The sequence below is a fragment of the Schistocerca piceifrons genome, chromosome 2 (assembly GCF_021461385.2).
Source record: "Schistocerca piceifrons isolate TAMUIC-IGC-003096 chromosome 2, iqSchPice1.1, whole genome shotgun sequence".
Classification (NCBI taxonomy): domain Eukaryota; kingdom Metazoa; phylum Arthropoda; class Insecta; order Orthoptera; family Acrididae; genus Schistocerca; species Schistocerca piceifrons.
Window position 1 is genome coordinate 117857943 of NC_060139.1, and position 14255 is coordinate 117872197.

Sequence of the window (14255 nt, forward strand, 5' to 3'; positions counted from 1 at the left end):
AAAAAGAAGAAGAAAAGCTGAAGCAAAATGAGTTTGGGAAGGCCACTGTGGAGATATTTTTGAGTATTTAAGGGAAATATTTATATATTATTCTTTCCATAATTTTCTTCATAGCCTTGCTATGCAATGAGGGACCATATGTATACAGTACAACACCAGTTAACCGAACTAAAGGGGGAAGCCATTTTGGATAATTTTTTTTTTTTATGTAATGCAGCATTTTGTATTATAATTACAGTATGGATTTTTGAAAAGTTAAATGAATTCAAAAATCTCTTCGTAGGTTATGCTAACATTCTTTATTAAATTTAAAATTACATTTTTAGGATTACAGTACATTTTGTACAGTATACTGTACTTAATAGTCTGTGGCAAATGAATTGCACATTCAAAAAACTCAGTATATTTGTTTGTTTCTTGTGCCCCTCCAAATGTTTTTGAGGAGAAATGTCCCACCATTGTTAGAAGGGCGTCAGCCAATGTTGACTCACTGCATTGTTTGCCAGATCTTATGGCAGTCTATAATAACAACAACACATGTACTATAATTTCTATATTGTATTATACCTATTAAGTTTCTGAAAGATAAATTCTTAATGTAACAATGGAAAATATAGGATGGAATGTAACAATGTTATGAAAAGGAAACTTGCTACACAGCATATAGTGGAGATGCTGAGTCACAGATAGGCATAACAAAAAGACTGTCACAATATAAGCTTTCGGCCAACAGAGCCTTTGTTGAAAATAGATGACACACACACACACACACACACACACACACACACACACACACACACACACATGTCGTGTGTGTGTGTGTGTGTTATCTATTTTTGGCAAAGGCCTTTTTGGACAAAAGCTTATATTGTGACAGTCTTTTTGTTGTGCCTGTCTGCAACTCAGCATCTCCACTATATGGTGAGTAGCAACTTTCCTTTTCATAATTTTTAATGTGGGTTTTCCACTAGTGTGTGAGAATCATTGTCAGCTATCACTCTGTCATCCGTGTCCCCTAGTTTGGGCTTTTTGATCACAATGGCATTTGACTGCAAAACTATTTCTACGGTTTTGTGGTCTGTGATTTCTTCTGAATCAACCATGACATCCCATTCATCCACATTGCACTTATCTACGTCATCACATCCAGGACGTCTTTTTAACAATCTGTCAACTTTTTAAAGTTTTCTGACTCATATTCAATCCCATCATACATTTTTATTCAGCACCTTTCGAGCGTTTCTGCTTTCACATTATACCAGGCTTGCGCATACTAACAAATTATGTGTTTCACATGTATAGTCCTCAGTAGATCATTCATGTTTTTGTTTTGCACATCGCTATCTTGCAGGATGGTTCTCAAAAATAGCCCACAGTAGTGCCACATAAATGCCACTGTTAGACCCTGATCCACTGAGTGGATTAGAATAGTAGCACTTTGGGAAAAAACGCACAATAATTTGCCACTTTTTAAATTTTAAGGATGCATATGCAGATTCTCAGTTAATAAGATGGCTTTATTATAAAAAAAAAAAAAAAAAAAGGAGAGAGAGAGAGAGAGAGAGAGAGAGAGAGAGAGAGAGGAAAGGGAACTGGTAGTGAATTCTGGGCAACATCCTGCAAGGCTTGAAGTATTTTTGACTTCCCGATGCACAGTGGGGCACATATTGTGCGCCAGAGATTTGATGCCGAAAGAATAGTGGTCCATTCTTTTTTTTTCATTCTGTGTCTTATGGCAGATGTTTCTTCTGAGGAAGTTAAGGATTTTTGTAAGTAACATCTTAAAATTAGCTACTGTTTTGTCAAATTGTAAATTTTGACCTTGGTGTAGCCTTGGGTGTAATCTTCAGACTCTGTTTTGGAAACATCATCCACATCTGGGGCTGCAGGTGACTTTTCTCTAATACATTCAATTGCCAAATGACTGGTAAGTTGGTGGGTGGGGAAGCAACTCAATGTCAAGTTTTCACATTTCCCCATTTACAGTAGTGAGGCACACTCTTGCCTTGAAGTATTTCCATGCAGTACAGTTTTTGCAGTTTTCAGAGGTGTTTCAGATAATCTGAGTTTCTGTTAATGCAAGTTCAGTTAACTAGGATTTTACTGTAATCCTATTCTATGAATAAAATTTGGAATCTCTTTGAATATTAGTATACTCAAGATTTTAGTCAAAGAATTTGGATCAAGTGAGTATCCTAGCAGTAAGATATAATTTTGGATAGATTTTCCTTTTACGCGCACAGAATACTCTTACAGGTGTTATTCATATGTTTGTCCATAGGGCTAACTATCATGGCACTCTCATTGCCTCCACCTCCTGTTGATGTCAGAGTGAATCATCCATTCTTGTTCTTCCTCAAGGATACTTCCTCTAACATAATTTTCTTTGGGCATGTTACGACTCCTTGAGAAAAGGTAATATAACTCATATTTGGAGTCTTATAAATATGGATGCCATGTAAAAAGATTTACGTAACCTATTATAATTTTCTTATGTTGTGTTTTATGTTCATTGTTCACCAAAAAAAATTTCTTCAGTATCATAAAGAAAATATAATATATTCTCCTAAAGTGAAGGAAGTTTTACATTGGCTCACTTTCACAGATGTGCCTCTTGTCAGAATGGTCGGCAAATAATGTAGCAGATTAATACTATATGGAAGAGAACAGAGATATTCAATTACCAACATTTAAACAGGAATTTAAAGTAGGGTGGACAGAAAAGAAGTCTGGAATTACAGACATTTCATGTACCTGGAGGAAGAGTTGCAGAAGGAATAACCAAATAAGTGAAATAAAATTATACTGATCCTGTATAAATAGAAATTACTTCAAATTTTGTTTCAGTGTCAGTACAAAAGCCAGGAATAGTAATTTTGGGAAACAAAAGCATTCCTGAAACTGTATGTTTATTTAGATGCAGGATTTACCCTTTAATGAAAATGTGCCTCTCTAGGCCTGAGACTTCAAAGTGAGAGTGTTTAACAGGATTTGCATTAAAATGAAGATTCTGCTATTTCTTAGAAGGCTGTTTGTGAACAGAAATGTCCACATTACCAATCTACAAATCTACATAAACTTCAAAATAAACATTATGAAATACAGAAAAACATCATGCAAATATTAGGATGGAAAAGGCACTAGCATATTCGTATAATTGTTAATCTAAATGATTATTAGTGATGTCTGAGTCAACTCTGAGTAGCATTTTGGTTAACTGAGTGGTTAGCAGTAAACATTTGATTCAGTACCACACCAGTGCTTATTAACAAAAGTACAGTTGTATAAGACATCAATTGAAATTTGTTACTGGATTGAGAATTTCTTGATAGAGATGACACACCATGTTATCTTGCGTAGAGAGTCACTGACATATGTAGAAATAACATAAGGTGTGCTCTGGGGAAATACATTGTGGCCCTTACTGCTCTTGTTGTACATTAGTGTCTGCACACAAAATTAATTCCTTCCTTCATTTATTCATAGTAACTTCCAGTTTTTCGCAGATGATGTAGTTACATCTCATGAAATAATGTCTCAAACAAGCTTAAAAAATGTAAAACTATACACATCACAAAATATGCAAACATAATATCTTATGCAGTTTCAGTATCAGTGAGTCACAATTAGAACCTGTCAGCTCATTGAAACATGTGGCTGGAACACTTTATAGGGATATGAAATGGAACAACCACATAGACTCACTCAAAGGTAAAGCAGATGTATAGACTTTGGTTCATTGGCGGAATACTGGAAAAAAAATCTCCTCAATAAAGAACATTACATACAAAGCACTCATGTGACCTATCCTAGATTATACCATATTTACTCGAATCTAAGCCGCACTTTTTTTCCGGTTTTTGTAATCCAAAACACCGCCTGCGGCTTAGAATCGAGTGCAAAGCAAGTGGAAGTTCTGAAAAATGTTGGTAGGTGCCGCCACAACTAACTTCTGCCGTCGAATATATGTAGCACTACACAGCCATGCTTTGTAGGCACAAAGATAAATACTGGCACCAAAACCTCTGCGTCAGTAAATAGATTAAAAAAAAAAGGTGGAAGATGAGTTTTTTTTTCTCCGACCTGAGTTTCGACCACTGCATTTTCATACATTATCCAACGAAGCAAATACAAATTCCGTATTGTTCATCTTCGAATGTAGCAGAATTTCAATGTACTACAAAAATCCGACTGGCAAGACTGTTTGGGATGTTTGTCGATATGGCCAACTCTACGTTCTGAATTTTTTCCTACCTGTGAGAAGAGATGGTTGCTAATAGGAACCTGATGAAATGTGAATCACATACAGTATTCTCTTCACCATAAGAATAATACGAATATAAACATTTTGCCATGTATTCTTTCGTGTTTGCTGCTATCTCATTTAAATCCTGTCTGCCTAATAAACTACGAAACTAGAGTGAGACAATAGCAAATGCGGAAGAATATACGTCGTGTCATGTTTATATTCGTATTATTCTTATGCCTAATAGTGATACAGTCAGAAATGAAGCACGGCAACTGACTAGATTTTTAAATCTAAGATGACTCTAATTTCTGTGCAGAATTTGATGTACTAAAGAAGCGGGCGCAAAGATTTTCAAACGGAGAAAAATTTTTGCCCAACTTTTGTTCAGTACATGTTCTATCATACGCAGTCTATTATTTGGTTCTTGTTGATCATTATCAAAGAAAGCAGCAGTGTAAGTAACAACAAATAGCAGTCTCTTGCCATTGTTTCACTAATGAGACGATTCCTCTCGTTTTTTTTAAATTGTACGCGGCGGTAGCGCGCACAAAAGCAAGCCATGCCGCGAGAGGCGACAGGCCGTAAACACGCACTATCAGAATGCGACAAACAATGCGTGACACTGTACAGTAATGGCTGGGCTCTGAGCACTATGGGACTTAACATCTATGGTCATCAGTCCCCTAGAACTTAGAACTACTTAAACCTAACTAACCTAAGGACATCACACACATCCATGCCCGAGGCAGGATTCAAGCCTGCGACCGTAGCAGTCGCGCGGCTCCGGACTGACCGCCTAGAACCGCTAGACCACCGCGGCCGGCATACAGTAATGCATTTTCAGCTTAGAGTGATGTTAACACCTATAACAAAGAAAACGGCACTTATCAGATCAAAGCAAAATAAGCAAACGATTCAAACCAGACGAAGCACGTGAAAAAGGAAGGGTACCCGTATAAATATGGACAGAGCACCTGACGCATAGCAATGGCTACCTGGTAAAGCTTAACTGCTAAGCTTACGACTCGAACCAAAGTACTGTAGCTGTATCGTCATTCATTCGACCTAAATTGTGTCTCATATTACAATGGATCAACTATGTTTCGATTTGGAGGTGCGGCCTAAAACTTTTCTCTCCCCCTTGAATTTTGAGTCTCAAATTTCAGGTGCGGCTTAGATTCGGGAAATTTTTTTTTTCCTTTATTTCGAGTCTCATTTTTCAGGCGCGGCTTAGATTCGAGTGCGGCTTAGATTCGAGTAAATACGGTAGCTCAAGTTTGTGGGATCCATACCAAAAAGGATTAAAAGAGGACATTGAAAATATGCAAAGAAGCTCAGTATGAATGGTATTAGATTTACTTGAATAATGGGAGTGTGTCACATAAGTATTGGAGTGATTAAGCTCATGTCTTTGTGAAAAGTGAACAGTGATAGTAAATAATGATTTATAGATTTAATAAACAGGCTTATGGAATGGGATGAGAAACTTTTGCACCTTGGCGTAGATGGAAGGTACATAATATTGGGAGCATATTTTGTGTGTGTGCCTTTTGAAACAGTCGATGAAACTATCTACCATACTCTTCATCACCAAATATAAGATCCAGACCTCTGCCTGCTGGAAGATATAGTAATATTGATGATGAATAGTTACAAGAGAACCATTGGCAGGAGTTTTGAAAAATGCTAAATTGGAAGTAATCTGTAAAAGTCTGAGTGAAAAAAAGTGAAGAAAAATAAACAAAGTGGGAAGTTGGAATGAAGAGGGCATGAGCAGACCATTACAGAGAGATGTAGGCACCTATGTCTCATAAGTACTGAAGAAATTATCCTACGTATAGTTTGTTCACCTTTTAATACACATGGATATCAAATTTAAGACATCTTTTACAACAATAAAATTGTGAAATTTCCTGGCAGATTAAAACTGTGTGCCAGACAGAGACTCGAACTCGGGACCTTTGCCTTTCGTGGGCAAGTGCTCTGCCAACTGAGCTACCCAAGCATGACTCACACCCCATCCTCACAGCTTTAGTTCCACCAGTATTTCATCTCCTACCTTCCAAACTTCACAGAAGCTCTCCTGCGAAACTTGCAAAACTAGCACTCCTGGAAGAAAGGATATTGTGGAAACATGGCTTTGCCGCAGCCTGGGGGGTGTTTCTAGAATGAAATTTTCACTCTGTAGTGGAGTGTGCACTGATATGAAACTTCCTGGCAGATAAAAACTGTGTTCCGGACTGAAACTTGAACTCAGGACTTTTGCCTTTCGCGGGCAAGTGCTCTACCAACTGAGCTACCCACACATGACTCACACCCCATCCTCACAGCTTTACTTCTGCCAGGCAAAGGCCCCAAGTTTGATTCTCGGTCCAGCACACAGTTTTAATCTGCCAGGAGGTTTCATATCAGTGCACACTCCACTGCAGAGCGAAAATTTCATTCTGTAATAAAATTGTGTTTATATAAACATCAACTTCCTTAAATTTGGATTCTGTGGACTTGGATCACATGAAAAGATATGTAGTAAGATATGCTTGTTGTTTCACAGACTCCCTAAGTTTGAAAGAAAAAATAGGAATGGTGGCTGACAGAAGATTGTAGCCGAGGAGTTCTGTACAAGTACAAAATTTCACTGTTGCTTCCAGATGGCTTTGATAGTTGATGCTGGATGCTACAGACTCAGTGTTGTCTAAAGACAAGTTACAACTGAGTTCCAATTAATTCTATCCAGTATGCACTGACCATAATTGCATTCTTTGTGCCATCTTGGTGTTGCCCACTGCATATTTTGAATTACTGCTGATGCAAATGCTGTAGAAATGTAAACAGAAATCTCAAGTACAAACAACATTCTGGGGAGGGCAACTACAGTTCAGAAACATTCTGAATAACAATAAAAACACTCAACACTCAATAACCATTCAATTTATCATTTAAATTATAACAACTAAAACACTCAAGAATGGCTAGGTAGTTCCAATTTGTTATTCAACTTTATACTTTCTTTCTCTGCATCTATGTGGCAGTGCCCTAAGACAGTTTTCAGCAACTTTTAAAACTAATTGTGAAACTTCCGTATCCAGTTTTCATGGAATTCCCAATAAATATGGTGAGTATTAGAATTTTCTGTCATTAACCCTTCCTGATTTATTCATTTCAGAATTAGACTCATTTGAGAAACACTCTATAATCTGCAAAAAGATAGTCGTGGCTCACAGATGAGAATATTATTAGTAATGGTAATTAATATTTTTGTCCATAGGAGCAATTATGATGACATACTCCTTGCCTCCACCTCCTGTTGAGTTCAAAGTGAATCATCCATTCTTGTTCTTCCTGAAGGACATTTCTTCCAATATAATATTCTCTGGACGTTTCATGACCCCATGAAAAAGGTAATATATTTCTTTTTTGGAGCACTAAGGAAATTAAAAGAATTTTCATATAATTCAGAAATATTTTTTTGTATTTTGTGGCTGATGCTTTTTTAAGAACATCATTTATTGGAAGAGTCACTTGTTCTTTCACAACTTTTCTCTCAACACTAATTATTATGGTGTTGTGTGCTGTCATCACTACCAACAACAGTACATTAGTGTTCAAAAGTCAAATGCAATCTTTAAAAAAAAGAGAGAAATCACTGTAAATAGCCATAAAGATTTAACCAAAAAGAAAAACTGAACTGTCTGCATAGCTTGGTTATCAAACACAACAAAAATTTTTCATTAATCCCATAAAGCCTCAATCATGTTTTCACTTTTCTTCTCACAGAATGTAGGCTCATGGCTCTTGGTGAAATTTAGAGTGTAATGACATAAACATGCCATAAACTCCCTGTCTCATAAACAGAATTCTCAGAGAGCCGGAAATGTTCAGTAAGAGTTCTTCACAGGTAGTTTAAAGGCCCAAGTGGATTTCAGTCTTCCTCAAATAAAAATAATCAAGGCTAACCACTGCTTTCTTCTGCTGTATCTTCTACTGTGTTTTGAATAAAGGCATTGACTTTGTTGTAGCATACATAGATGGTGAAAGAGGAGAAAAACGCCATAGGTTATTATATTGATTTTCAAACATAAAATCTGAAGTACACTTCTAAAAAGAATTCACAGTATACACATTTGAACTGCATTTTCTCTTCAGCACAATGCAGCAGATGAGAAGTGACCCTGCTGTGAAGTCCCTCAGCTGCTCATACACTTGATTGCATTTCACTCTCTCTCTTGTATTGAGCAAATATGCATCATTTCAACAGATTTTATATTTCCTGTGGTGTACCTAAACCATTTCATGTGCATGCCCAAATGTTTTCTTAAACCTGTCATTGGTGCTTGCTTCCTTCTCCAGTTCAAAAAATGGTTCAAATTGCTCTGAGCACTATGGGACTTAACATCTATGGTCATCAGTCCCATAGAACTTAGAACTACTTAAACCTAACCAACCTAAGGCAGTTACACAACACCCAGTCATCACAAGGCAGAGAAAATCCCTGACCCCGCTGGGACTCGAACCCGGAAACCCGGGCGCGGGAAGCGAGTACGCTACCGCACGACCACGAGCTGCGGACCTTTCTCCAGTCCTTAGTTACCTGAACAATTGCTTCATCTGTAATAACGTTGACATCTCTGACAAGCTAAATTACAATGTTTCCTCCTTCAAGCTATCTATTGATATAATACAGCTGATAATCACATCCCAAGTATCCAGTACACACTTGTAAAGATAGGAGACATAAATATTTTTTTTCTGGGCACCTAAATTCATGGTATTTAAGACTATCTGTTAGTTAATAGTGTACTAGGTAACTTGTAAATGTTAAAGCTTGCTTGTATCTCATATTTTAGTTTAACTGTTTGTCATCTGTAATGGCAGTGTGGTACCATGCGAAATTTTATTTACAATGTCATCAGGACTTGGATGTAAGTGCACTGAAAATAGCTACACAGTAGCTGAAATCAACCTGCAGTAAACAGATTAAAAATTTACGACAAATGCTTTCCCTCTTCCCAATCTTGGAGCTCATTAGTGATATTGTGAACAAACAGTTTATGATGGAAACAAACCTGAAAATCTACTTTTGTTACATCTACCACATACAAAATTCTATTTTTGCCCATTTGTTGGTGGATGATTAAAACTCTTCCTACTATTATAGCTTGAATAGAAAACATTTAAAGGCTATTTATGAAATAAGCCTTTCTCTGAAGTTTTCAATTGTTTGTGTGGATGTATCAGATAAAATGATTCAGTTGAGGATACCCATGTATTTGACAGGAAGTCTTTCACAGTTCAGCTGCAATTGATCTGAATTTCTTATCTAGAGCCCACAGTTCCTGTTAACCCACCATTACTTAGCAATTCTCCTTAAACTCCCTCTCACAAAAACCTGACACTGGACTTATCATAGGTTCTTCAATTTTTAGTACCAATTATGTTTGCCACATTGTTTTTCAAAAGTTCTTAAATCTAGCATGTCTGTTTTGTAAATGTTTTGTGTTGTTAATTGCTAGCATCTTCATATTCTCATTTGTCAGAATACTTCATCATCCAGTTGTACATATGTTTTGCACCATACAGGCTTTTCATTTCCTATATCTTCATTGTTTCTATATCTCACAGGATTTTATATTCATTTAGTATTCACAGAGTGATACTCTTATTAAACACCATTTCCACCATCTAATGCCCCAAATATTTTTAGTCAGGCTTCATTCTCACTTCACTTCTTGCTGTCTGCTTTGTTGTTGTTGTTGTTGTAGGTAGTGGTGGTGGTGGTGGTGGTGTTGGTGGTGGTGGTTGTCATCTTCATCATCAGTCTGAAGACTGGTTTGATGCTGTTCTCTGTCCTAGTTACCTTGTGCAAGCCTATTTGCCTCTGCATAACTACCATATCCTATATTGATTTGAAAGTACTTATCATAGTCAAGCCTTCATTTCTCTCCCCTCCACTCTGCCCTCCACTAACAATTGTAGGATTTCTCAGTGCCTCTGGAGATAGCCTATCAAACAATCCCTCCCTTATAAACATCCTAAAACTTTGAATCTCCTCCACCATATTTAGTTATTTGCCATTTTTATATGTCTTCATCCTGTGTGTCTCACAATTTCAAATTTGGGGCAATATGTCCATTTTGAAATAAATGGGAGCCTCAATTTTTATTTATTCATATGTTTTAGAAAATATAACAACATGATAAATTCTCCATCCAATTTGCTGTATGAAAATTGTGAATGTTACTGTAATTGTTTTATGCAGAAAAATCTTGTGGGTGGCTTGATGAGTGCAGCTGTTGATTCCTTCGAATTAATAATATTTTATTTTAGATTTAATTATGCAGACATGGCATGCACCACCCATCAGCCATGAGGCTCAAATGTCCAGCCATAAGGAAATAACAGGTTTCATTGTAGTATGTAAACTGCTTTTAGCCTTAGTAACAGCCTCAACTTGGTGAGCAAGGAAATTCATAAGTTTCTTGAGGTATGGAATATCAGGTTAAACCCAGTCACTGAAGAGTAGGTTTCATAGAGCTACCAAATGGTGGATTCTGTTCATAATTAAAGTTCACCAGCAGCAAGATGCAATCAATATCTTCACTCCATGTTAACAGTGGTAAGGTTACCAATGCAGAGCCACTAATGCAGAGTCACTAAACATGGTTTTCCAAAATTCCTTCACCAAAGAAGATGAACTAAATATTTTAGAATATGAATTAAGAACAGATGCCACCATAAGTAACTTAGAAATCCTTGGTGTAGTGAAGCAGCTTAAATTACTTAACAAAGGTAAGTCTTCCGCTCCGGATTGTATACCAATTACATTCCTTTCAGTGCATGCCGATTCAGTAGTAACATACGTGGCAAACATATGCAACTGCTCACTTGACTGAAGAGCCATTCCTTAAGATTGGAAAGTTGCATAGACCACTCCAATAATCAAGAAAAAAAATAGAAGAAGTCCACTGAATTACAGACCCATGTCACTGTCAATTCGCAGTAGGATTTTGGAACATATACTGTGTTTGAATATTATAAATTACCTTCAAGAAAATGATTTATTGACAAATAGCCAACACAGATTCAGAAAATATTGTGCTTGTGCAACACAACTACCTCTTTATTCACACTAAGTAATGAGTGTTATTGACGGGTTTCCAGATTTCCAGGGCTTTTAACACAATTCCTCATAAGCAACTTCTAATCGAATTGCTTTCCTATGAACTATCATCTGATTCTTGATTTCCAGTCAGGAAGGGTGCAGTTTGTAGTAATTGATGAAAAATCATCAAGTAAAACAAAACTGATAACTGATGTTCCCCAAGGAAGTTCCTAATCTACATAAATGATATATGAAACAATCTGAGCAGCCCTCTTACATTATGTCATTTACTATCTCTTTAAGTCATCAGATGATCAAAAGCAATTGCAACATGATTTAGACAAGACATGTATGGTGCAAAAACTGACAGTTGATTCTAAATAGTGAAAAGAGTGAAGTTATCCATGTCAGAGCTAAAAGGAATGTGCTAAATTTCAGTTAAATGATAAATCACACAAAACTAGAGGCTATGAGTTTATCTACATACTTAGGGCTTACAATTACAAGTGACTTAAACTGGAAATATCAAACAGATAATGTTCTGGGGAAAGTGAACCAAAGACTGTGATTAGGTGGCAGAACACTTAGAAGATGCAACAGGCCTATTAAAGAAACTGCCTACACTACAGTATCAGTCCTCTTCTGGAGTACTGCTGCATGGTGTTGGATCCACATCAGACAAGATTGTTGGAGGACATGAAAAAAATTCAAAGAAGGATAGTTCATTTTTATTACTGTGAAATAGAGCAGAGAGTGTCTTGGACACGATGTCTGAGTTGTCGTGGCAATCATTAAAACAAAGGCATTTTTCATTGCAGCAGGATCTTTTCACGAAATTTCAGTCACCGACTTTCTCCGCCAATATGAAAATAGTTTGTTATTGCCCATCTACATGGGGAGGAATGATCATTGTAATAAAATAAGAGAAATCAGAGTTTTCATGGAAAGATTTAAGTGTTTTTTCTTCCCACTTGCTGTTCGAGAATGGAACAATAGTGACATATATTGAAGGCAGTTCGATGAATCTGCGGTTTGATGAATCCTCTGCTAGGCATTTAATTGTGAATTGCAGAGTAGTCATGTAGCTGTAGAATGTAGATGGCACAGAAGTTAGCCGTGCTTCTGTTGTTATGCACTATGAAGATCTGACTACAATTATTGTAGCAATGACCGTTCAGAATTGATTTTACTATATCTACATTATGCACAGTTCACCACACTATTTAATTTTTTGTTAGCTATGGCATCTCGTTAACATAGACTTCAGTGACACATCAGCAGATGAAAATATATATCATGTAAAGTTACATAAAAGCTTTGTATGATGTAGTAGATAAAAGTAGCAGCTGAGCAATGTAAGAGGAAGAGCACTGGCCATTTCAAAATACTTCCTTTTCCTCTAAAATAGTACCCAGAAATAATTCTAAAATTATCCATGTATGCACATTGGCAAATGTCATAATTTGATATTAGTGTAGTTCACAGAAGTTTCCTGGTTGTTAATGCATAACATGACTTATTTCCCATCCCGAAAGGCTCTTTCAGGGAGAGCATAAGGGAACAATTGACAATAATGGGGGAAAGAAATACAGTAGAAGAAGAATGGATAGCTTTGAGGGATGAAGTAGTGAAGGCAGCAGAGGATCAAGTAGGTAAAAAGACGAGGGCTAATAAAAATCCTTGGGTGACAGAGGAAATATTGAATTTAATTGACAAAAGGAGAAAATATAAAAATGCAGTAAATGAAGCAGGCAAAAAGGAATACAAACATCTCAAAAATGAGATCGACAGGAAGTGCAAAATGGCTAAGCAGGCATGGCTAGAGGACAAATGTAAGGATATAGAGGCTTATCTCACTAGAGATAAGATAGATACTGCCTACAGGAAAATTAAAGAGACCTTTGGAGAAAAGAGAACCACTTGAATGAATATCAAGAGCTCAGATGGAAACCCAGTTCTAAGCAAAGAAGGGAAAGCAGAAAGGTGGAAAGAGTATATAGAGGGTCTATACAAGGACGATGTACTTGAGGAAAATATTATGGAAATGGAAGAGGATGTAGATGAAGATGAAATGGGAGATATGATACTGCGTGAAGAGTTTGACAGAGCACTGAAAGACCTGAGTCGAAACAAGGCCCCGGTAGTAGACAACATTCCATTAGAACTACTGACAGCCTTGGGAGAGCCAGTCCTGACAAAACTCTACCATCTGGTGAGCAAAATGTATGAGGCAGGTGAAATACCCTCAGACTTCAAGAAGAATATAATAATTCCAATCCCAAAGAAAGCAGCCGTTGACAGATGTGAAAATTACCGAACTATCAGTTTAATAAGTCATGGCTGCAAAATACTAACGCGAATTCTTTACAGATGAATGGAAAAACTGGTAGAAGCCGACCATGGGGGAGATCAATTTGGATTCCATAGAAATATGGGGACACATGAGGCAATACTGACCCTACGACTTATTTTAGAAGCTAGATTAAGAAAGGGCAAACCTACATTTCTAGCATTTGTACACTTAGAGAAAGCTTTTGACAATGTTGACTGGAATAATCTATTTCAAATTCTGAAGGTGGCGGGAGTAAAATACAGGGAGCGAAAGGCTATTTACAATTTGTACAGAAACCAGATGGCAGTTATAAGAGTCGAGGGACATGAAAGGGAAGCAGTGGTTGGGAAGGGAGTGAGACACGGTTGTAGCCTCTCCCTGATGTTATTCAATCTGTATATTGAGCAAGCAGTAAAGGAAACAAAAGAAAAATTTGGAGTAGGTATTAAAATCCATGTAGAAGAAATAAAAACTTTGAGGTTTGCTGATGACATTATAATTCTGGCAGAGACAGCAAAGGACTTGGAAGAGGAGTTTAACGGAATGGACAGTGTCTTAAAAGGATGTAAGATTAA

At 36.9% G+C, this 14255-nt stretch overlaps 1 protein-coding gene across 7 annotated transcripts in view; it reads left to right on the plus strand.

Annotated features, from left to right (window-relative positions):
- LOC124776819 (leukocyte elastase inhibitor-like) overlaps positions 1 to 14255 on the plus strand; it is a 221034-nt gene that overhangs the window by 159109 nt on the left and 47670 nt on the right. For 2 of the 7 annotated variants that reach the window (XR_007015656.1, XR_007015655.1), the window contains exons 8-9: positions 2282 to 2415; positions 7515 to 7647. The exons of 3 other annotated variants lie outside the window; for them this stretch is intronic. Coding sequence is in view for 2 of the 4 variants with exons in the window: in XM_047251973.1 (XP_047107929.1) it covers positions 2282 to 2409 (128 nt within the window). In the remaining 2 variants the exon portion in view is untranslated. The remainder of the gene's footprint in view (positions 1 to 2281; positions 2416 to 7514; positions 7648 to 14255) is intronic. 2 more of the 7 variants (XM_047251973.1, XM_047251972.1) reach the window with 1 other exon arrangement.